The sequence below is a fragment of the Acomys minous genome (assembly GCF_964271855.1).
Source record: "Acomys minous genome assembly, chromosome: 1".
Classification (NCBI taxonomy): domain Eukaryota; kingdom Metazoa; phylum Chordata; class Mammalia; order Rodentia; family Muridae; genus Acomys; species Acomys minous.
In genome coordinates, this window is record NC_140483.1 from 40,560,214 (window position 1) to 40,583,512 (window position 23,299).

At 44.3% G+C, this 23,299-nt stretch overlaps 1 protein-coding gene across 2 annotated transcripts in view; it reads left to right on the forward strand.

Moving 5' to 3' along the window:
• Positions 1-23,299, forward strand: part of LOC311585860 (uncharacterized protein C1orf21) — a 208,108-nt gene that overhangs the window by 82,871 nt on the left and 101,938 nt on the right. For both annotated transcript variants that reach the window (XM_084761500.1, XM_084761501.1), the window contains exon 2: positions 6,622-6,846. In XM_084761500.1, the coding sequence (XP_084617626.1) occupies positions 6,753-6,846 (94 nt within the window). In that variant the 5' untranslated portion in view covers positions 6,622-6,752. The remainder of the gene's footprint in view (positions 1-6,621; positions 6,847-23,299) is intronic.

Below are 23,299 nucleotides of genomic sequence, written 5' to 3' on the forward strand. Positions count from 1 at the left end.
TCTTCTAGAGAAAGAGCTCTCTCCCGGTGTTCTCTTCGTGGTGGGTCATCCTACTAACCCTTGGTTCCTAAAACCAATAACCTGCCACAAATTTTCTCCCCCTCTCGATTTCTTCTTTTGTTCCTTCTGCTTCTGTTCTCCAAAAGTTCATCAATGTGCCATTAATAGTGTGGATCGTGACAATAGGTACTTAGTAGCTGGTTTCTTCACGCCAGGTGTCATCTTAGGTGCTTGCCATAGGTCATCTGGCCTCCTCTCCACATTCACAAGGCCTGATTCCAGGGTACAGATGAGACACAAGGCGTGCCGCAGGAAGGAACTTGCCCACACATCCTTTCCCATAAGATACCGGATGTAATTTGCTACCTCATCAGGATGGTGTATCTATGAGAGAAACACCTTCCCCTCCATGAGGAGGTTTTGCCTGTGCACATTCTCCAAGCTTTCAAGGCCCTTTCAGATCACACACAATGTGTTCTAGAGAAAGTATGAAGATTCCAGAAGACAGAATCTGAGAGAGCAGAGACTGTTCTGTAGAGATAGGTTTCAGCGAGCTGCTGTCTACCCAGCAGTCTGGGGTACTCACAGATGCCACGCACACCTGGACCATGTGGCCTGAGATCCTAGAATGAGGAGACCTTGTGGGGGGAATTTCACTTATTTTGGTCCAGGGACTAGAAAGAAAAGGGGAGGTTATTTTGGGAGGGAAGAGGGGCACATGCTTATATTTTTAGGGAAACTGTGCTTTGAAGTTGTAGGACTGAGATCTTTCAGCGTTCCTACTCTATTAAAAGTAATACTAATTCTGGCCAAATCAAATATATCCCCTCTCAAATATCGACACCAAATTAAGTTCTCAGATATAATCCATGCATTCCTTTATGTTTCCAAGTTATAAAAACTCATTGGCTTCTGGTTCATGCTTCTGTGGTTTAAATTGTTTAGAGTTTTATTTTAATTTTTGTGTATACACACACACACACACACACACACACACACATATATATATATGCATGCAAGGGGGGAGAGTGAGCGCGTGTCTGTGTGTGGCATGTGCATAGTGTGACCTGCTGAGTCGGAAGGGCTTGGACCCTTGGGAGCCAGAGTGATAGGCAGTTAGAGCTACCCAGCGTGGGTGCTGATGTCCTGGAGAGCCCACACTGGCGTTGGTGTGTGGTTTAGTCAGGAACTGTTTGACTGTCCTCCCCGAAGCCGTGTCCAACACTCACAGTATGATGGCACAAAGTTCTTACCCTGAACTTGAAGGGCAGCCGTTACTCCCCAGGTGGTTTTGTTTTGTTTTGTTTTGTTCTTTTCTCCTAACTGATTCCCTACAAGAAGCATCACAGGAATTAATTTTATTCATTAAAGCCAGGATAGAGAAGAGGGGGAAAGGCTCTCTGCTCTGGTTTTCAGATTTTAACACACTGAAGCCATCATCACCTGTGGGCCAAACATTATCAGAAATTATACTGATATTTCTTATGTCACTACTACCTGGAGCGCTTCTGAGAAATGTCCAGACTTTAGACTTCCAAGCATCTGTTAATGGAGAAAGTGTTATCAAAAATAAAAAATAAAACAAGTATGTACATGAATTGACTCTAGGTGAGATGAGGCCTTTTCATGACTGGTCATTCTGTCCTTACTATGGAGCCTTGGGTCAGGCAGGCCACAGACTCAAGCTTAGCTACGTGAATCCCAGCCTCGGTCCAAGGACAGGCCTGTGACCGTGGAGACCAGGGTTGACCTGCCTCACATCCGTTCTTTCTACTTCTCACCCGTCTCTTTGCCTCACTTGGAAAATCCCGCAGATGCGTACCCCCTTGCGTTAAGGCCTGCTACTCCTATATTTCTGTGAGATACCTACCTCTGCCCAACTGTTATTTGCAGAGAGATGAGTTCTCCCATTAAGAAAACAGAAGCCAAAAGCTGGGTGTCTTTGGAGTTAATAGCATATTGTCGATTGTTTTGATACCGAATAAGTGTGAGTGGAGGGGTGAGCCTGGTTGGTCTGCGATGTGAACAGGAAGATTTGACTTCCGGATACCATCATGCCAAATGCATTTCATCTCCGTGTATTTTTAGCAATCACATTGAAATGTGAAAAGGTGTTAACAGCAGCCCAAGGGTACCAGAGCTTCAAGATTAGAAATCACTTTGAAGATCCACCACCCCCCCCCCCCGCCCCCGAAACCGACCCCCAGTGGGCTCTTGCATTAGCACTCACTACGGGGACTCACAGCAGATGGTCAAACAGACTGATTATTTTTACAAAGTGTGTGTGTGTGTGTGTGTGTGTGTGTTTCTTTATGGGGCTTAGATGCTGTCTCTTTCTTCAACAAAAGAACGGTGCTTTAGATGTCACCTTGTCTTGGTTTCCCTTTTTAATCAAAAGTACAAAAGGGGCCACTTTGCTCTGGTCTATTAATAAGGCAACTGCATCCTTTTCTTAACTGCTAACTTCATAGCCCTCTGTGTGCCCATTGCAATCAGAGTTTGGTTTCTTTCCAGACCTGCAAGCCTCGTGTGAGCCTTCACATCCGTGTTCTTTCTGGCCTGGGGTTCTTTATGGGGTTTATCACTTCTTTAATTCACTTTTTTCAGATGTGGTTTTCTTCACAAGAAATTTCTCTGAGATATTTTGTCATTTCTATCCAGAATGAAAAGGTCTTCGATTAGTTAGTGGGAGGCAAAGTCACCTGTAACATTATAAAATCAGAAATCTCTAACTGTAGCCTATTTGTTTAAACAAAGGGATTGTTTGTCTCTTTGATTTTCCGCAAAAAAAAGTTTTTGTTTTACTTTTCGGTTTTATGAAAGTGGTTTTCTTTTTAATGAAACCCTGCTTCTCCTAGTTTTTCCTTGTGATGGGCATGCGTATAAAATCCATGTGTGCATATAAACAGAATTTCCTGTGGTGTGCCGTGAGTCAGCGTGGGGTGAGAACTCGCCTTGTGATACTGTGAGAACCTTGGAACACGGCACAGGGAAAGGGTGCAAACATGGTCACACATTTTTAAAGTCCTTCATAAAAAAACTGAATTAGGTGTATAGATTTGCTGATGCATTTTATAAGAAAATAGTCTTTAAAGATGGTATTGAATTAGATTAGGTCATGGTATTGTAGTTTCCACATTTTGAGGACATTACCCATGTCCTCAGTCATTTGAGGAGAATTATACACAAAGCCATTAGCAGCTAATTGGGCTCTGTGTTGTCTGAGATGTCCGATGGTCCTAGCTCATAGATTATTTAGCTTAAAAACAAACCATCCTGTGAGTCCGTTTTAGAAGTGTCCATCGAACTTCAAAGAGATGCTTCGGCTCAGTTCTCACGCTGTGATCTGCGGCTTCAAGCAGCAGCATGCTGTTAACAACGCTGGGGGAGAGAGTGGACGCTGCATGCTTGTTTGCACCACGAGCCTTGCATCTGAGCGCTGTGGTTGGAGGGACCTAAGTGAATAGGCCAGATGGGGGGCTGGGAAGGAGCCCAAGCAAAGCTGAAGGGAAGACGGAAGGTGAATAGGAGCTCCTGTTTTTATGTGAAGGTATGAACCGGAGGGGAGCTTTCCTGAGCAGGCGCCTCTACCAGTCCTCAGGGACACATCCTTGAAAGTCTGCTCAGAAGGAAGTCTGAAGTCGAATTCAAGTAGAATGAATCTTAGATGAAGCCTTGACGTTACACACGGGTACTGAAGACTAAGCAGTTGAGAGATGTTCTGATGAGGGGTCCTTAGCTGCAGTCTGGTCTCAACCCCAACAGCTCTTTATACTCACTCTCTCAAAGCTGAGTCAGGTGCCTGTGGGGTGATCGCTCTGTTGTCCTGGGTTTAATCTGCGGAAGCCAGACCACATGGCTGCGCAATTGGTCAAATTACCTTCTTCACTGAGATCTGTGCGGGCAGAGAGGGAAGTCATCTCTCACCTTCTTACCACTGTGGGTTTGCTACCTACCGATCACAGCCTACCACTACTAGGGAGTTTTCAATTAACATCTGCTAATTAAGTGGTTAAATGGCATAGTCAAAGTTTCCTCAGTGATCCGTGCATGACGAACTCCATTACCGCCAGAGGGGTAAACTTATTGAAATATATTTGTAATGAGCTTGTAAAACTTGAAAATGTCACTTTTAAAGTCAAAATAGTGCTACAAGGTATGTCCTTTAGTGTATTTCATAAATAAACTCTACGCCGACTGCTGATGGAGAGAGAGTGCCTATTGAGTGACGGTGCTTATCACAACACACTTAGCTGGATGTGGTGGTTCATGCCCAAGTCCCAACTGAATCAGGAAGATTGCTTGAGCCCAAGAGTTCAAGATCCCTTCCCTCACCTTCCTGCCCCCCGCCTCCCCCCCACCCCGTGATATCATATGATATATACTAAATATATACCTAACTAAACTGAAACTTCTTATGGAGTCATTTGAATTGCCTTCCCTATGCCTGCATGAAGTAGTTTTCTTGTACACTTTTTATTTGGAAAGGAAGAGGTTTCCTTCCAGCCCTGTGACTTCCCCCTTTGATGCTGAGCTGAGAAAGGAGTTGATGCTGGCCTGAGGAGGGGGTGACAGAGGTCAGAAACCACCCCAGCACCAGCAGGAGAGGGATAGTGAGATCGTGGCTGCTGTAGGCTGGGGAGGCATTTTCACCTCCTCACTCCTCCCCACAGACAGAGGCCGATCTCATCTGTTTCTGTGGTGGTTGGTTCTTCAGAACCTAAACGAGCTAGGCAGAGGGATAACATGCTACTATTTTAATGCACCTTGCAGAAAGCACTCCTGGGCAAGTCACGCCTTCTCCTGGCTCTTCAAATCACCAGCGGCGCTGGCCTCTTTCTGCCCCGACCCTTCAGAAGCAAGTGTACAAACGTGCCCAGTTCTTAGTTCAGTTGCTCGTCACGTGTGCATGCTGTCGCTGTGTCTTCAGACCGGTCAGTTTCTACCGAACCTTTAATACCCGCACAGAAATACCACTTCCTCGGTCTAGTCGTTGCCGCCAGCCAGTCAGATTTTGATCTGCTCTTTTGAATCATGCCTTGCCATCGATTCTGCCACGGCCCTTGTTGTGTGCGTATATTTGTTTTCATTGTCATCAGCTCTCCCCCATCATGCTCCTGAGATATACTGTTGTTTCAGAGACCCTACTGCTAAGTAATAGAATAGCTTCTGTGTATGTGTGTTACTACGTACATTCACAGACCTAGATTTCACCTTTATAAAGATGAAAACGTGTTAACGTAAGGTCCCCTGGTGTGTGAAGGAGGTGTCAGCATTAGCGCTCTAGGAGACAAGGCTCCATGGTTTGTAACATTTCTCCAAGCAGCTCTGTGCTTTCTTCTCGTGGTCAGTGATAAGAGAATTCTGAGCGGTTACACACAGGCAGTGTGTGTTATTGTCATGGTATTGCTGCAGCTATTGTTTGCATGGCTTGATTTGGATCATTACCCTTGTATTTAATCTCATTTATTAACTTAATTAGGTTGTTGTGGGGAAAGGCTCTTTGCTGGGGTTTTATGGCTTAAATGATCAGATTTCTGTATCTACAGATGTCCTTTGCTAGATCTATATCTACAGCTGTCCTGCTGAAAAATAAAGCATGCAGCTTTGGGTAGCAGCATCTGTGAGACTTGACAGTCTCAATTGATCCCGGCAGGAATGGTAGGATGTGGGTGCTGGTGAAGGCTGACCAAAGCTTGAGGAGGAAAGGACTATGTTGATAAGGGGAGGGGCAAGGGGAGGGATGGATAAGAGGCATTGCAACAGGAAACAGCGTTGGGGTTGTAGCACCTCATTTCCAGGACTGCAGTGGCTGAATAAGACCGATGATAAACACAGCAAAACCAACCCAAAGTATGCGAGTGCGTTGAACAATGCAAACGCTGAGACTCTGGCAGCTACCTTCGGGGTGGCAGCGAAGGTGCTCTCACGTCAGTTGGAGTGAGGGTTTGCTCTGAGTGACTTATATTTAATGAGGGTCACATTCCAAGGGGTTCATTCATAAGCAGCCCTTATGCCATTATGAGAGACCAGTTGCCACAAAGGCCATGCCAGGAGTTAGACAACTAACTGAGCGGTGTGTTTTCTCCGTCTTCCTATATTTTCGGCTCAATCCTGGAAACAGCGAGTGGGCTGAGCAGAAAGTGAGCACAAGCGAGTCTAATTCCAGATGCTTAACCTGGTCCAGGGCTCCATCTGAGAAGGAAGGGATCCCTGGGAAGAATGGCCTGCAGGCAGGGATGGCAACGAGGCACCGTGTGGCTCTCACTGGTGTGCTTTGCTTATTCTGGAAGTTTCGAGACTCCAGAACATCAGCAAATTTGGAAGCACCTTGGATGCCCATGTGGCCACCGGGTGTTGTCATATCCTCAAGTAAACGTGGAATGCCTTTTGCATTTCTTTGAGAATGTCTCCTAACCAGCATGCGATGCGTGCAGCATGGCTTCCGGGGTTGCTTTCTGAGCAGGGATCGATCGAGAGGGGATGGCCACCCTGCACTTCTTTTCCTCAGCACTGAGTGCTGAAGCCAGGAGTTGGGCTGTGTAAACGCTGTCCACCCACCCCGGGGAAGCAGTCCCAGGTACGGGTCTCCCTTTCTGACCCAGCTTTCTCTCTTCTCAGGTGCACACACTGTGACCAACACAGCCGCAACGTGGATTTCCTTTGTGCTTGAAGAGAGGGGGAGAAAAATGTCCCCGTGTCTGTAGAGATGATTTGCAGTTCAGCCCGGGTGAAGCTGACCAAATGAGACTATGGGCTGTGCCTCTGCCAAGCATGTTGCTACTGTTCAGAATGAGGAGGAAACCCAGAAAGGGAAGAACTACCAGAACGGAGATGTGCTTGGCGGTGAGTGCTCACACGCTCTGCTCTTGGCCTCTGACCTTGGGTGATGGCGAGCCACTGGACTGCTCTCATGGCTTCTGCTCTTCTCATGTCGAAGTGATGCTGAGGCCTGAGTTCAGTCGGTGGTGACCTTTCCCATCGTCAGCTTACATCGTTTGTACCCAGGGAGGCCTGGGGAGGATCGTGGAGGTTTTAGACACAAGTTCACGGTCAAATCAAACTTAAAGAACCAGAGAAGAGGTTTTAAGTAGGGACAACAGGGGTGATGATGCCATGTGTGTCCTGATGGGGGACAACTGAAAACACAAGCCAGAAGTGGAGTGGGTAGAGGTTTATAAATGAGAAGGTGGGTGTGTTTTAGGGTTAGTAGAGTGAATTCATATATTTTTTAAAATGCTATAAGGAATTTTAGTATACCTAGTGCAAGGGCCACACAAGCTCATGGCCTCCTTCTCTAAGCCCGAAGAATTAAAAGAAGGTGCGGGGTGAGGGGGCAGATTTTAAAAATCAAGATGCTTCGCATAAAAACTCAGTGTTTTCAGGAGCTCTCACAACTCTAGGTTTTTATTTTTTGGGGGATCAGCAGGGGTGTTTGTCCTTTAGTCAGCCTTTAGCCTCCATTGAGCCCCAGACCCTTCCCCCATCAACATGCGCCAAGCCTAGGTCACTCTGTAGCATTACCTGCCTGGCCACTTGCTGGGTTTTGAGCCTCTTAACCTTGGGTTCGTCCTTTAAAAGAGTAATTTCTGCTTTGACAGAGGCATGTATATTTGTATACGGTTCTATTAGTATAGGGCACATGAAACAGTTTCTGTTGAGTGACTTCAACAGTAATATCCAATAACCAGAAAAAAATAGCTCTTTTATTTATAAAAATACCATTTCCTCTCTCACTGGATAAAGAATCTCCCCAGGAAATGTTTCATCCCCTAGTCAGCCTCAAACAGTGCTGTCACTTGTACAGTGTGTAGGGGTGTGTGTGTGTGTGTGTGTGTGTGTGTGTGTGTGTGTGTGTGTGTGTGTGTGTGTAGAGGCCAGAGGACAGTCTTAGCTATCTGTTGTCAAGCATGCTCCATCTTGGCTTTTCTGAGTCAGGATTTCACTGGCTGGACAAGAAGCCCCGTCCCAGGGGCCCAGTCTGTCTCCATTTCTCCAGTGCTGGCATTACAAGCAAGTGCCACCAAGCCTGGCATTTTTGTTTGAGTTCTGGGGGACAGACTCAGGTCTTTGTCATATAGAACAAGCTCTAAGCTGACTGAGCCATCTCCCCGGCCCTGGCAGTTGACCCATTGTAATGATCGTTCTTGAACTGAGATTTCTATGTGCTCTTGTGAATGAGGAGTTTTGTTCCTGCACCAGACTTCCCTATCGTGGTGACTACCTGGAGGATTTAGAAGTGTAGGGGGACATAATGGTTCTTTGAGCATCTTAAGAAAGCCAGACACCAGCTCACTGAAACCTCGGATACAGGGGAAACAGCTAATTAGAACTGGACTCGTTGCTGTAACCCTTAAATACTTAACTTCCAAGAGAAAATGATCCACCATCAAGGGTTTGTTTAAACTAGCCTCTGTGTGATGTTCTGTCATGATCGCTTTTATAATGGAGCTACTTGGGATGGAGCTGCCACCATATGTCAACACCGGGAGGCATTTTGCATTCATTCTCGTGTTGAATTTTCACAACAATCCTGTGAAATATGCGCTGTCTCAGTTGGCATATGTAGGGGCTGACTCACAAAAAGCTGGCTGCTTCAAAGCTGCCCGGCTACTCAGTGTCAGCATCCACATCGCCCAGGCTCTGGTTCACCGCCTCATCCCACGCTCCCATTGTGGCATACTGTTTAAGGCCTTTCGCTACGCGTCACAGAGATTACGGGGCAAGCATTGCACAGCTCTTGCTGTCTTTGTGGGAGGATGAGGAAGTGTTGTGAGGCAAAATAAACAAAATAGCAGAAGATACCTATCATGGTAAGGCCCAGGGGATTAGACTGATTCCAAAGTCAGAATCAGAATGATATATGTATGTATACAGGCATGTATGTATGAGTGTATGTGTATATATATGTATATATGGAGGAAAATTACATATATAATTTATATTTTTACATAATATATATAATTTATTTTAAAGAAAACAGCAGGCCTCCTATGGATATCAACCAGCCATGGCATTTCAAGTTGCAGTAAGACTAGGCACCTCCTCTCCTATTAAGGAGAGATGAGGCCACCCTGTAGGAGGAACGCGTCCCAAAGGCAGGCAACAGAATCAGAGACAGCCCCTGCTCTCACTATTCGGAGTCCCACATGAAAACGGAGCTACCCAACTGTAACACATGTGCAGAGTAACTAAGGGCTCAGGGGCGCACAGGGGCTGACCTGACAGCTGTGGAGCCTGCACAGAAGGAAGTCTTTAAAGAGGTGGATAGGAACCTGTCTTGGAGTAATCCAAACTTGTTGGATAAGTGTTCAGGAGCAAGCTAGGTGAGAAAAGGCTGGACGTGATGTGAGACACACCCAAGAATTATAAAGAACCCAGTTTGAATGGAGCATAAAATATACATGAAGAAACCCAAGTTGGGGTTAAGTTATAGGGGAAAAAAATGAATATCAAATTAGTCTTTAGAAAGAAAATCTACGGCAAGGGCACGATTTGATGATATTGGTACAGAGTATTTATATTCAGGTAGTCAGCTGTTGCTGGGTAGACTCTCAGTCTCGGTGGTGTGCAGCAGCCAGTGCTTGGTTGCAGGGTCAGCTGGGTGCTGCTTCACTCATCTTTGGCCCCACACACCATGAGCCACTGAGGGCCAAGTATCTTTTCTAAGAAGAGCAAGTGTATGAAGCACACATAGGGTGCTTACTAAGGGTAAACATACATGCATCACATTTCACTAGCCAAGGAGGTGACACAGGCCCAAAGTCAAGAGAGAGAAAAGTGCACACTGGCTGCATTGCATGTATGGTGAGGATGTGTATGCAGGGAGCAGCTAGCATTTGGTAAGCAGGCTATTCCAGGTCTGCCTAGACCCTGATGGCTCTGCATCCATGCAGTCCAGTTATAGGAAGTACAGTTAAAGACTCTGCTGAGCTGTGTGTGTGTGTGTGTGTGTGTGTGTGTGTGTGTGTGTGTGTGTATTTGAGAGAGAGAAGAGAAAGAGAAAAAATGGAGAGATGATCCTATACTGACCTGCTACCTGTCTAAACTTTGTAGGGACCAGTTTCTCAGGACAATGGTGAAGATTAAATGACCAAATCCTGATGTATTTAGAAATGCAAAGCAGTAGGAGGCAAAGTAATAATTCCTTGTGTATCTCTTATAATTTTGATTGCACAAAGTGAAGAGTCATTAGGGACACTTCGTTCATAAAATAACTAGAGAGAGGATAATGTGTCTCTGTGTGATACAGTAGCCATTAGCCACATGTGACTGTGGAGCATTGATGATGTGGCTGGGGCTGCGATACTTTTACATTTTATACTAAATGAAGAGCTAATATGGAAAAAAACATAAAACAGCTCATTAATAATTCCATTATTGATTGCATGCTAAAATGATAACGTGAATCTATCAGATAAAGTAAATTGTATTATGAAAATTACTTGCACCTGTTATTTTGTTTTTGTTTTTGTTTTTTGCACCTGCTATTTTTGTAATGCAGCCACTAGAATACTGAGAGGCCAGGCCAGGCCAGGCCTGGTGGCATTTGCCTTTAATCCCAGAACTCGAGAGGAAGCAGAGGATGGATCTGTGAGTTCGATGCCAGCCTGGTCTACATAGTAAGTTTCAGGACATGCAGAGCTACATAGTGAGACCCTGTGTCAAAACCCAAGAATAATAACAAGCAATAACACAACCACCCCCAAAAAACAGAATGTTAAAGGCTGAGGGCATTTAGGAAGACTTTGATAGGGCTGGTTTGTAGATGCTAAGAACTCAAAAAGCTAAACACCAGAAGATCTAATAATTCAATCAAAAAGTGGGCAAATGAAATAGACATGCTTTTCAAATGCATCACTTGTTTTCTATATGTGGAACATCTTTTCTTTAAAAGACACTAGTGTAGGAAGAGGAACTACTGGGAAACAGGAAAGAGCATTGGGCGTTGAGGAGTGACATATGTGTGAATAATGGAGAGTTACGTATAACCAACATACTTGATACACATGTATTTAAAAAAAGCACAAAACCAACTCTTTCATATAATTAGCAAACAATAATAATAAAAAGAAATGCAGGTGTCTAATATATGAAAACATGGTCAACATCATTAGCCACCAAGGAAATACATTGTGATTGAGTGTCACACCAGCAAGAAGAAGAGTAAATGCTGCCAAGGATGGAGGCACTTGAGGGAACTTTGTAACACTGTTGTTTATCAATGCAAAGTATCTAATGTAAATTAGACCAGCCATGATGGGAATGGTATGGAGGGTTCTTTCTAAAAACCAAAAATAGAACTACCATATGGTCCAGCTATTTCACCGCTGCATATATTATCCAAAAGAGCGGAGATACCTCCCTGCCCATGTTTATTACGGCACGATCCATAGTAGCCATGCTGTGCGACCAGCCAGGGTACCCTTAAATGGATGTGTCAGTCAAGAAAAGATACCCTGCATAGGCAATGGGGTTTTATCTAGCTATAAAGAACAAAATTAGGTTGTTGGCAGAAAAATGATTGGAATTTGAGACTTCATATTAAGCAAAATAAGCCATTTGCACAAATGATGTGTGTTTTCTGTCATATGTGGAATTTGGGGGGAGCAGAGTCAAAAGTAAAAAGAAGACTTGAAATAGATGAGGGGACTCGAAAAGATAAAGAAAAGAGGGGATAGGAAAGGGTAATAGAGGTCATGACTTTATAAGCACAGTAAGATCTGTTAACCTTGTATAATTTCTATTTACCAGTACAAAACTTAAAAACAAACAAGCAAAAAGCCTTTAACTCAAAATGTGAAGAGCATATCCTAGTGTAGTCTTGGAAGATACTATGAGCTCAGAAAGTTTTGCAAGGCTAAAAACCCATGCAGCCTTCATAAATTATAGAAATCTAACACCCTGGCCAAGAGTTTTTAAACTGCACGCTCTTGTAATAAAAGTGCAGCCTGCTCGGTTATTAAAGCCTTTGAGAATCAAAACTCTTCTGCCTGAGGGAAGTTGTTTCTCGAGACCTCAAAGATTCTGAGCTAACCAGTGTTTTCTAAGAGCTGCCTAGTCCATAGCAAGTACCCAGTAACAGCTGAGTTTCTCCAGTGTGTTGGGCACTGTATTATGCACATGACACATAGATTATCTTACTTTATCTTCAGTACAGCCCACAGGAAAACAGAGCCTCTAGTGTGCCTGGCTCTAATACCCAGTGATAACACACACACACATGCACACACATGTACGCACTGGCTTGCGCATACACACACACACATGCACATGCACGCACGCACACACGCACGCATGCACGCACAGGATCACAGAGGGTGATGAATTCTGGCTTACAAGCAGGAGTTTGGTTCCGTCTTCACCACTGCTTGCATTGCCTTTAAAAAGAACCTTTGCTCTCACTGTGCCACATCTGTAATATGGAGATAATCGTGGTGCCTATCACATGGACGTGTGTGTAACAGGAGAGAGTAGGTGAGACAGGGCCTGATGCACAAGCTGTCAAGCACTCATTGTTGCTGAATGGCCTCATTTCCATTGACTGACTTAGCAGTTTTATTCCTGCCCCCTTGGCCACCGCTAAACACACACAGCATTTGTATTTTACTAGTTGGAAGGTTTTGGTGAAAGAAGTCAAATGCTCCATGAGCTCATTGTATACATATATATGAGCTTGTGTGTATACATATACACATATATACACACATGTATATAATTATATATATGCATTTATGGAGCATTTTGGGGAATTATATATATATATTCATTCCTAGATGCTAATTTTCCCTTGGTGTTGGCTATGGAGAGAAGTGAAAGAGTCATATATCGCCTAGTGTTCCCAGCAGCCTGACTATAAGAGGAAGAAGCCTTTGACTGGGCAGAACCTGTTTCAGGGTTTCCAGCAGGGCCCTGGTAGTCCCAGCAGTTTCCTCCAGTTACTCAGTTGCCCCTCCAGGGGCCTTGTGTTTGTGCTTGGATCCCTCTAAAGTAAAGTGAGCTCGGCTCCGTGGAAGGTAGTGGCAAAGCTACTGGTGCTTCTGGCACTCTTCAGTTGGGACACACAGGGAACCGGAGCAGCAGGCAAGGCTCGCTTGGTGCTGGGGGAAGTCCCATGGGAGTGACGCACCAACAGGAGTGGAAGAGGGTGGGGGCGGTGTCTCTTTACCCTTAGCAGTTCTCCTTCCCAAATGACACCAATGGATTGGAAACTGTGACTTCTTCCTGGAATCCTGGCTGGTGTGACAAGGGTGTTTCATAGGCGTCTGCCTGGCAGTCTCCCGTAGCATCGCCCCACCTGGCAGACTGGCCTCATTTCATCTCTCTTGCTCCTGTGTGGAGACCAACATCTAGGGCTTAAGTGTGCCTGCTGCTTTTGCCATGAGTTATTACAAGGCATCAAAAGCATGGTACTGGACCCTTGCATTACAGTTCCTAAGGCGGCGGTGGCGGCTTCTTCTTCTTTTTCCTCTTCTTCTTCTTCTTCTTCTCCTCCTCCTCCTCCTCTTTTTCTCCTTCTTCTTCTTCCTCTTCTTCCTCTTCTTCCTCTTCTTCCTCCTCTTCTTCTTCTTCTTCTTCTTCTTCTTCTTCTTCTTATTATTATTATTTTCTTCTTCCATGCAGTTATCACTATTACCTCATCTGTTCCAGACGAGAGGAGGAGGCTGAAGTTAAGACCTATCCTTGGTCACTTAGCTAAAGAAGTGGGATTGTTTGTATACTGAGGAAGGTGGCCTGATTGAGAGGATTCCCCCTTCAGGAGTAAACATACCTGTTGTGGGGGGGGAGGGCATTAAATCTAAACCAGTCTTTGCTTAGGAGCTTTAGGATAAGAAATGACTAAGGGCCTCATTTAACCAGTTAAATGCGGATGTCTGGAGATTCTATTGTGGTAATTAGGGTTCTTTTCGGTGGAGATGACATACAGTCATGTTAACCACACAGCCATGAAATCTGGCAAACTGGCTCCACAGCCTGGCTGAGCTCCTCACAAGCACGTAGACTTGTCAGACTGGAGAGCTTCTCACTGGCTTAGGTCCCCTCTGTGCAGTGTGGGGGACGACCGGTACTTTCCACGGAGCTGTGGGCCTTACACACATTGTTGCATGTTAAGCTTTTCAGTATTACTTGGTGACATGTGATAAGCTCTGAGTGGGTGCCAACTGTTAATCTCCACCATCGTGCTGGCAGCCGGGAGACACGCTTGTTTCTTGTTTATGCAGCTGCGACTTCTGAAAGTTGTTGATCGGTCCTCTGCAATTAAACTTGGAAGAATTATTATCTTTGTTTTGTTTTTGTTTTTGTTTTTGTTTTGTTTTTTTTTTTTTGGTTTTTTGAGACAAGGTTTCTCTGTGTAGCCTTGCCTGTCCTGAACTCACTTTGTAGACCAGGCTGGCCTTGAATTCATAATGACCACCTGCCTCTGCCTCCCGAGTGCTAGGATTAAAAGCATGCACCACCACGCCCAGCTTCATTATTATGTTTTAAACAATGTCAGATTCGCCAAACCTGAACAGTTGAGTCATTAACCTGGTGATTCTATATTTTAGATCTTTAAGTATTTGTGTTAATATGATTTTCTTCCCTTTCTGTCTTGACCTAGTCAGAACTTCTGTATTTGTAAGGTGTGTGTGTGTGTGTGTGTGTGTTTGTGTGTGTGTGTGTGTGTGTGTGTGTGTGTATGTGTTTTAAATCAGAAAGACAAGGGATGTATCTAAGAAATTATAGAAATATTCCATCTTATTATATACATGTATATGTATATATATAGTATAGTTTTAAAAATTTCCCACCATACAGCTTAACAAGCATATGCCTTATTTATTGTGTGTGTTTTTATTACTGTGACAAAATACCAAAGTAAACCACTTAAGGGTGTAGGGACTTATTTTGGTGCACAGCTTCAGCCTGTGCTGCGGGCTCCAGTTCATTGGGCCTGAGATCAGATAGACGTCATGACAATGGAAGGACGCATGTGACAGAGAAGGCTGTTCACTCGGGGGACAAGGAAGAAAGAGAAAATGGGGAAGGACCAATAGCCTGCTTCCTCAAACTGGACCTGCCCGTAGTCCACCACCTCTCAGTTGTATCACTGAATTATGAATCAAAAAAAAAAAAAAAGAGCTGATTCACTGATGAGGTCAAAGCTTCCATGATCCACTCACATCTACATGTCCCACCTCTGAACCAAGCCTTCAGCATGTTAACCTTCAGAGGACTTCAAACCCAAGCCACGCTACCAGACATAAATAGTGTGTGTGTGTGTGTGTGTGTGTGTGTGTGTGTGTGTCTATGTGTGTATGTTGTTGTTGTTGTGGGTGGTGGTGGTGGTTTTTTGTTTGTTTGGTTTGGTTTGATTTTCTGAGACAGAGTTTCTCTGTGTAGCCCTGGCTGTCCTGGATTCACTGTGTAGACCAGGCTGGCCTTGAACTCACAGAGATCGACCTGCCTCTGCCTAAGTGTGTGTTTTATAACCTGTACTTTGCCAAAGCTTTGTGTAGATGTGGACCAAGGATATTTCTTTCTTTTTTTTTTTTTAATTTTTTATTGAAAAATAAAATCATTTATATTACCTCTCAATTGCTATCCCATCCCGTACATCCTCTCATTCCTCCCTCCCTCTCGCTTGCACCCCATTCCCCTTCCCTATGATTGTGACTGATGGGGACCTCCTCCCCTTGAATATGATGCTAAGTTATCATGCTTCTTCTTGGTATCCTTCCTCCGAGTGCCATCGGGCCTCCCTATCAAGGGGATATGGCCAAATAAGGGGCACCAGAGTTCGTGTGAAAGTCAGTCCCCAGTCTCCACTTAACTGTGGAGAATATTCTGTCCCTTGGCTAGGTCTGGGTAGGGGTTTGATGATGACTGCACATATTGTCCCTGGTTGGTGCCATAGATTGAGCAGAACCCCTGGGCCCAGATTTACCCATCATAGTGTTCTTCTTGTAGGTTTCTAGGACCCTCTGGATCCATCTATTTCCCTATCTCAAGGATGTTTCTTAAAAGATATTTCTTTGTGAAGTGCTGTAGAGAGAACACGAGGAAATAGACACTGATGATGCCTGTCATTAGAGAAATGCATCTAGAACAAAATGAAATTTTAAAATGATGTAAAAAATAGGTATTGTTGTAGCTCACAGTTTATTTTATTGCTTTTTTGAGATAGGGTTTCTCTGTGTAGCCTTGGCTATCCTAGACTTGCTTTGGAGACCAGGCTGGCCTCGAACTCACAGCCTCTGCCTCCTGAGTGCTGGGATTAAAGGTGTGCGCCACCACACCTGGCTCACATTTTATTTCTTAAAAGGTATTTATTCATAATATTAAAGTTGAATTCCTCACTTTATATTAAGAATTTCCAGGTGAACTTACTATAATTTTATTTACCTAACGTGTGTGTGTGTGTGTGTGTGTGTGTGTGTGTGTGTGTGTGTGTGTATGTGTGTGTGTGTATGTATATGTGGATGCTTATGTGCTACTGTGCACACATGTTACGGTGTGTTTCTGGAGGCCAGAAAACAATTTGCAAGAGTGGGTCCCAGCAGTAGAACTCGGGGAGTCAGTCAGGCTTGGCTGCAGGCTCCATCCCCCCTCTGCACCATCTCACTGGCTCTTCAGATGAGTCTGCAAATTTAAAATGTAAGGTAAGAGATGGGGAACTGAAGAGTTCATCTCAGTCCACAGAACACTTAACCACACAAGCATAAGGAAACGGTGACTCCCTGGGACCCACGGAAAAGGTTGTATGTGTAATCCCTTCCAAGGCCCAGAGACCAGGAGAGTGGGTGGGAAGCCTAGGGGAGGTAGAGGACGGGGAGGTGTGTTTTCAGAAAGACCTCTTCTATGTAAGGCATAGAAGTTGCACTCATGAACTCACCGTAGCTGTGGTCACTCAGCACAAGACATGCATAAGATTGAGCCAATCAGCTTTTCTCATGGAAGGGGGAGGGGCTTGTGAGGCCCCACCACTCCCTGGGAGTCTAGACACTTTCTTCAGTGGTGTGGCCACAAATAAGTTGCCCGTGTTCCAGTAATGCCCCCCCCCACACTTCTGCTCAAATGGGAAACCTGATTAAACTCAGGGGGGCCACACATACTAAAGCCATGAAAGTAGGCCTGGGACCTCCTCAGGAGGGAGATGTGGATAATGGAGGTTGAAGATGGGTAAAATCCACTCTATACATGCGTGGGACTAAGAATGAAAATAAAATTTTAAAAGTAAATGTTTCCCCAAAGTGCCAGCTGTGAAGGTGCTCAGTGCTGAGTAGGGCGAACGGGGCTGGCCGACCAGCCAGCCTGGCCAAGTGTTTTTATAATCTTAGGTTGCAAAATGTCTTCCATTTAATGCTATGAAAATATGACCTCATAAAACCAAGTTGATAAATTTGGCTGCGTAAAAAAAAATCTAAAAACCTCTTCATGGCATTAACTAAACGAACCACTGTAAGCTAAGTTAAAAAGACAACTGTCAAACCATGAACAGTATTTGCAAAACAAATAAGGTAAATGTGAGAAATATTTTTTTTTAAAGATGTGAAATCTAAAAGCAAATGCTTATTGAAAACTGAGCTGAATATGTGACCAGGCAGTTTAAAGAAGAAAAGTTTATAAGACTTCAGTAAGCAGACAGAAAAATATTCAACCACTCAGTCATAAGTAACCCCTACTCTCACCCTACCCCCACACAAAAAGAAAGCAGAACAAAGCCGTTTTTACCCCCATCAAACTAGGCAGGAATAGACATCTGTCTTATGTTCTAATGAGCAATGTCAAACCAGAAAAATTTTTCCTGGAGCACAAAATAGCAGTGTGCGCATGGATTTAAATAATTATGCCTTTTGTGCCTGCGGTTTATTATGAGGAGCTAACTAGACAATCGTATATAGTGCACACCTGTATGCTCAGCCGTCTCCCTCACTATCGGAACGTGTGTGCAACAGAGTCAGTAAAGGTCAAGGAACCCTGCAGTGTATTCTAAAGTGAAAAGTGCAAGGAGATTTTGCACAGTGTGTCTTATTTATAATGGTTTCTCAAGAGTTTTGTTTGCTTCCAATTATATGTGCTTGTTTATTGTCTGTTTGCTTGTCTATTTGTTGATTTACTTATGTGTGCGCCACACATGTAGAGGTCCAAGGACAACCCTGAGATTGAATTTGGGCCATCAGGCCTGGCAGAAGGCACCTTTACCAACTGAGCTATCTTGCTGAACCTTTGTGTTTTCTGAGCCTCACGGCATAGCCCAGGCTAGCTTACAGCCCGTTTATCTACCCGGGCTGGTCTCATATTCACAGCAACCTTCTGTCTCCGCTGGGATTAGAGGCATATGGTGCCATACCTGGCTATATGTTTTGTTTGCAATATATTTAATATTCTACATCAGTGCATAAAGGAAGAAGGTGTTCAGGAGCCTTCCACCAGAATTAGCAATAGTCTGTCTGTGACTGTGAATTTCTTCTTTGTATTTATAGTTAACACATATTATTCAGTGCAACTATTTATTTTGATCAAAATAATTTAAATATTTCCAACCTCCAAAGGGCTTTGGTTGAATTTTCGGGCACTGCAGATCTGTTTCCTGAGGGAAAGTGTGCCATGACTGGAAATAGCTTTGGGCCGTAGCGATCTGTGTGATGGCATGCTTGCTCAGGTAAACAGATGGGTGCTCATCACCAGTGCTTGCTTCAGTCAAACCTTAGTGTTCCTTGTCAGTCTGCAAAACATTTATTTGCTCACTGTTCCGCATGCTCCGGACACCAGGCTAGGCAGCACAGCTCATACAGATGGGCAGAGCTAATGCCTGCCTCTAAGGAACTAATGAGCGGGTGACAGATGGATATCTTCGCCTAAAGTGTCAGTATCCTGTGGAGATGCTGCAGAAGGGTGCCACATTACAGGATCAGGGGAGGACGCACACAAGATGATTAAAGTCTTTGCTTAAAAGATGAACAAACAAAGGAAGCGGTGGGGCTGAAGCATGGCAGCGGTATAAGCAGAGCGCTCAGACACGGTGCGTACAAGCTTTGTGCAGAGGAGGCCAGGGAGCCGAACAAATAAGCAAGAAACCAGCTAGAAAATCTCACATTAGGAAAGGAGCACTAAATATCTGGGAATTTCACACTAATTCCCCCCCCCCCCCAAGACACTAAGAAGCTCACACAGACAGACAGTCTAAGAATCATGTTACCGGTCTGGAAATTGGCTGAACATTTGGGAAAAAAAAATGCTAGAAAAAGAGTTTAGAAGATTGGAAGGCAGTTCCTTAAATGGGCAGCCATACCTCCTATTAGATAATTCTGGACCCTGAAATAAGGATCTTAGAGCACAGGCTCCCATGTATGTTGAGACTGCACTATTACAAAGCCATGACAAAACCAGGTGAGTCATGGTATGACAGTATTATGGCCTTTGTCCTCCGTGGGATTGGACACCACCTACTTATTTTTGTTAATTGCTGGTGTCTTCAAAGAAATGATGCGGGCCATGCAGTCTGTGCGTCTTATGTTACATGCGGATGCGCTTCATGAAGCCTATCAAGGGAGCTGGCAAGATGGCTAAGTGACCTGAGTTCAGTGCCAGCACACATATGAAAGCCAGGTGCAATGCTGGAGAGGTAGGGATGGGTGGATCCCCGGGCCTCACAGTCCAGCCAGTCTAGTCAAAACTGTGAGCTCTAGATTCAGTGACATGCCCTGTCTCAGAATATAGGTGGAGGGTGATTGAGGAGGGTACTCAAAACTGACCTCTGACCTCTGACCTCTAAATGCATGTAGACACTTGTAGATATATACCTGTGTGTATATATACACACACAGAGCTTTGGGAGTCATCACCGCCTTAAGATTTAAGTTGCTCCCATTGCTGCAGGTAAACCCTAAATCTTTGCCTGTAGCACACCATTCCCGTGGGACAGCAGAAGAGACACGGTGGGGAGGATCAGCAAGATGTCTCCCTCCGTGAGACAGCAAGAGTGAGGCATAGCAGTCGAGCATTAAGCCACCTGCCCTCAGTGTTTTTCAGCTATGAATTGCATTCAGTTGAGCAGTTTGTCATCATAAATTGTTGTCACAGTTTAATTGTGTTTCTGATAACAGTGCTCTAAACTGTGAGGAAAATTGCCCCCAACCAATTAAGTGCTCCTAAGATAATAATTCTGCATGAGGGGGTGTTGATTGGCCTGTTACAAGGTTGAGTGTTCCATGGGACTGAGGCTGTAGGAGAAGGCAACTGTTTGCTTGCTGATCGTGGATACCAACTGTACAGATTCAGGCATCCTGCCCTCAGTCTGTAAGCTGTTTTACAAGAGAAAACGCCGATGTGTAGGTAATCATTCAGCACGAAACTGAGGACTGGAAGCCACACTCAAGTGCACTCCACCAGTGCCCCGTGCTGTGCATGGCATCTCTCCAAGTTAATACGACGGGATTCTAACTCTCAGCTCAGTGGTGGAAAGGGTTAGGTCCTGAGGGGCAGCACTCATTAATGTTATCAGCACTCTTATCAAAGGGTTCCCAGGACAGTTGGCCTGCATTTGCTTCCCTGTACCTACACATTAAAAAGGCAGGCACCCAATGGACAGGACATTCTCCACAGTTATGTGGAGAGCAGCAACTGACTCTGACATGAACTCTGGTGGCCCATATTTGACCAGTTCCCCTTGGTGGGGAGGCCTAGTGGCACTCAAAGAAAGAATAATCAGGCTATGAAGATGAGACTTGATAGCCTCATGACCGTATAGTGGGGGAGGAGGTCCCCCTCGGTCATAGACCTAGGGGAGGGGAATAGAATGAAAGTGGGAGGGAGGGAGGAATGGGAGGATACAAGTGATGGGATAACAATTTAGACATAATCTGAATAAATTAATTTTAAAAATCTACCTTAAATTAATATTTTAAATACAAAAATGGTGTTGATAAGGTTGAGGAGAAACAAGAACACTGTACATAGCTGTAGGAATGCACATTAGTGCAGAGCCAATGAAACAGTTTGGCTGTCTCTCAAAAAAATTAAAAATAAAACACCACATGATTTAAAAAAAAAAAAGGCAAGCAGCACTTGTGAGAAAGCAAGCCACCATTGACACCTGCTGGCAGCCTGACCTTGGACTTCCAAGCTTCCAAAATTGTGAGAAACAAACTACATAGAAATATTATCTTGTAGCAGATGAGCTGATTTAGACATGTGGGTGATAGGAAAATGCAGTGTGTCCTGCTTTAGAAGTAGAAAGAAGAGTAAAATGGGATGAGATAGGCGTCCCCTGCTTGGAGAAAAACCTAGCCCCAGTTCAGGTGATCATCATTATTTTATGATCACTGATAGCGACCTGCTTGAAGAAAGTATAAATGATTGCTGGGTGCTGTTGTGTACACTCAGGTAAAGGAACCGAGGTTGTGAGAAACAAGATGGATTCTGAAGGTTTGCTCGGGTCATTTTTTTCTAACATCTGGTCAGAAACTCTACTGCTTTTGAATCCCAGACCTTATTGCATCAGTGAGCAATGTGTACCATTGAAAGAGGAAGCAAAGCGGCTGGAGAGATGGCTCAGAGGTTAAGAGCACCGTCTGCTCTTCCAAAGGTCCCGAGTTCAATTCCCAGCAACCACATGGTGCCTCATGACCATCTGTAATGAGATCTGGTGCCTTCTTGTGCAGGCAGAATTCTGTATAAATAATAAATCTTAAAAGAAAGAAAGAAAGAAAGGAAAGAAAGAAGCAAAGAAGTAGAAACAGTGCCTTTATTCTAGATGTTTCCAATTCAATGGAAAAACAAAGGTTTGGGTCACCTGGCTCTTGTTTTATCAAGAGTTTGGATTTATCAGGCACTGATTTAAGCACTATATACGTGGGGCCTTTTTTTTCCTGGTCTGCCATATGAGCAGGGATATATAGCTACATTATTCTGGCTCCTATTCCTAGTAGTGACCTACTGTGACTCTTTAGGTGACAGTGACATGAGGGCTCTGCAGACATGCCTTCTCATTGTAACCTCCTCCTGAGCCAGGTTCAGCCACTAGACTCTTGGCAACCTGATGCTAAGGAAGGCTGAAGGTACCTGTTGTTGGATGCTGAGTGCTAGAGATGCATCCACATGTTTGGCACAGCCTGGCTCTTACATTCCTTGGACCGGATGAAAACTATGTGCAACAGATAATTAATGTCACAATGGTAATATATATATAAATGTCCAGCTACCACATAACTAACAATTACTGTTTAAACATGAATGAAATCATCCTTGAACATTCTAAAGGTTTTTCATAGTAAAAGTTTAGCTAAAAAGGGTCATAAGTGGGGAGGGAAGACTATAGGGACAAACACAGCTTTTGTAGTCTGCTTTCTTTTACTCATAAACCATATTTGAAGCCATAGTGTATACAAATATTCAAATTTTCATTTAAAATGCTTTCACAAGCATATTCATGTGACTATTAAGAAATAAAGTGGGGCTGGAGAGATATCTCAGTAGTTAAGTGTACTTACTGCCCTTGCTTAGGATCTCTATTCCCACTACCCACATTAAGTGGCTCACAGGTGCACCTGAGACTCCAGTTCCAGTGGACCCAATGCCCTCTTCTGGCCTCCTCGGGCACTGCACTCAGGTGGTGCACATACACATACAGTAAAAAACAAACGTTAGGGGGAAATGAAGGTAAAAAAACCTAAAGGCAAAGTAGAAGTAGCATGTCTACAAACTATGAAATAGCATGTCTCCAGGCTGGACCATTCCCGCAAGCTGCAAGCAGAGCCACACACGGGTCCAAATCTCTATCCAGACCACGGTGCATTTCCATTTTCAAAACCACATTCAAAACAAACTAAATTACATTTGAATTCTCTTCCCGCCACGGCTGTCTGTGTTTTACTATGTAAATGTCACTGCTGATCTTGATATGCAGCCACAGAAGAAATTGTCAAGTGATGTAGGAATATGAGAGTTTAGTTTTAATGCACAGGAATCTTTGCATTCATTGTGTCATCTGCATGGCAGTATTTTCCCATTGATCTTTTAGTTCTGATTACTTCCTTTCACTCAAGAAATGTCTTTACTTTGCGGTGCTCATAACTTGCGAGGAGGGCTTTCCTCCTGTGCCTTACCAAGTTTCCCTGATACAGCTGTTAGATTTGAGAGAGAAAACAATATGTTTCTAATGGAACTCTCAAAATCAGAATTACTCAATTAAGAAACACTAATTGTGCAAATATTATTGGAAATAAAGCCTGGCTTTTGCTAGCAGATGAAAGATGTAGTTGGGCAGTGGCTGCCCATGTTGTCTGCACTAGAGGAGATGAGCCAGGCGATAGGT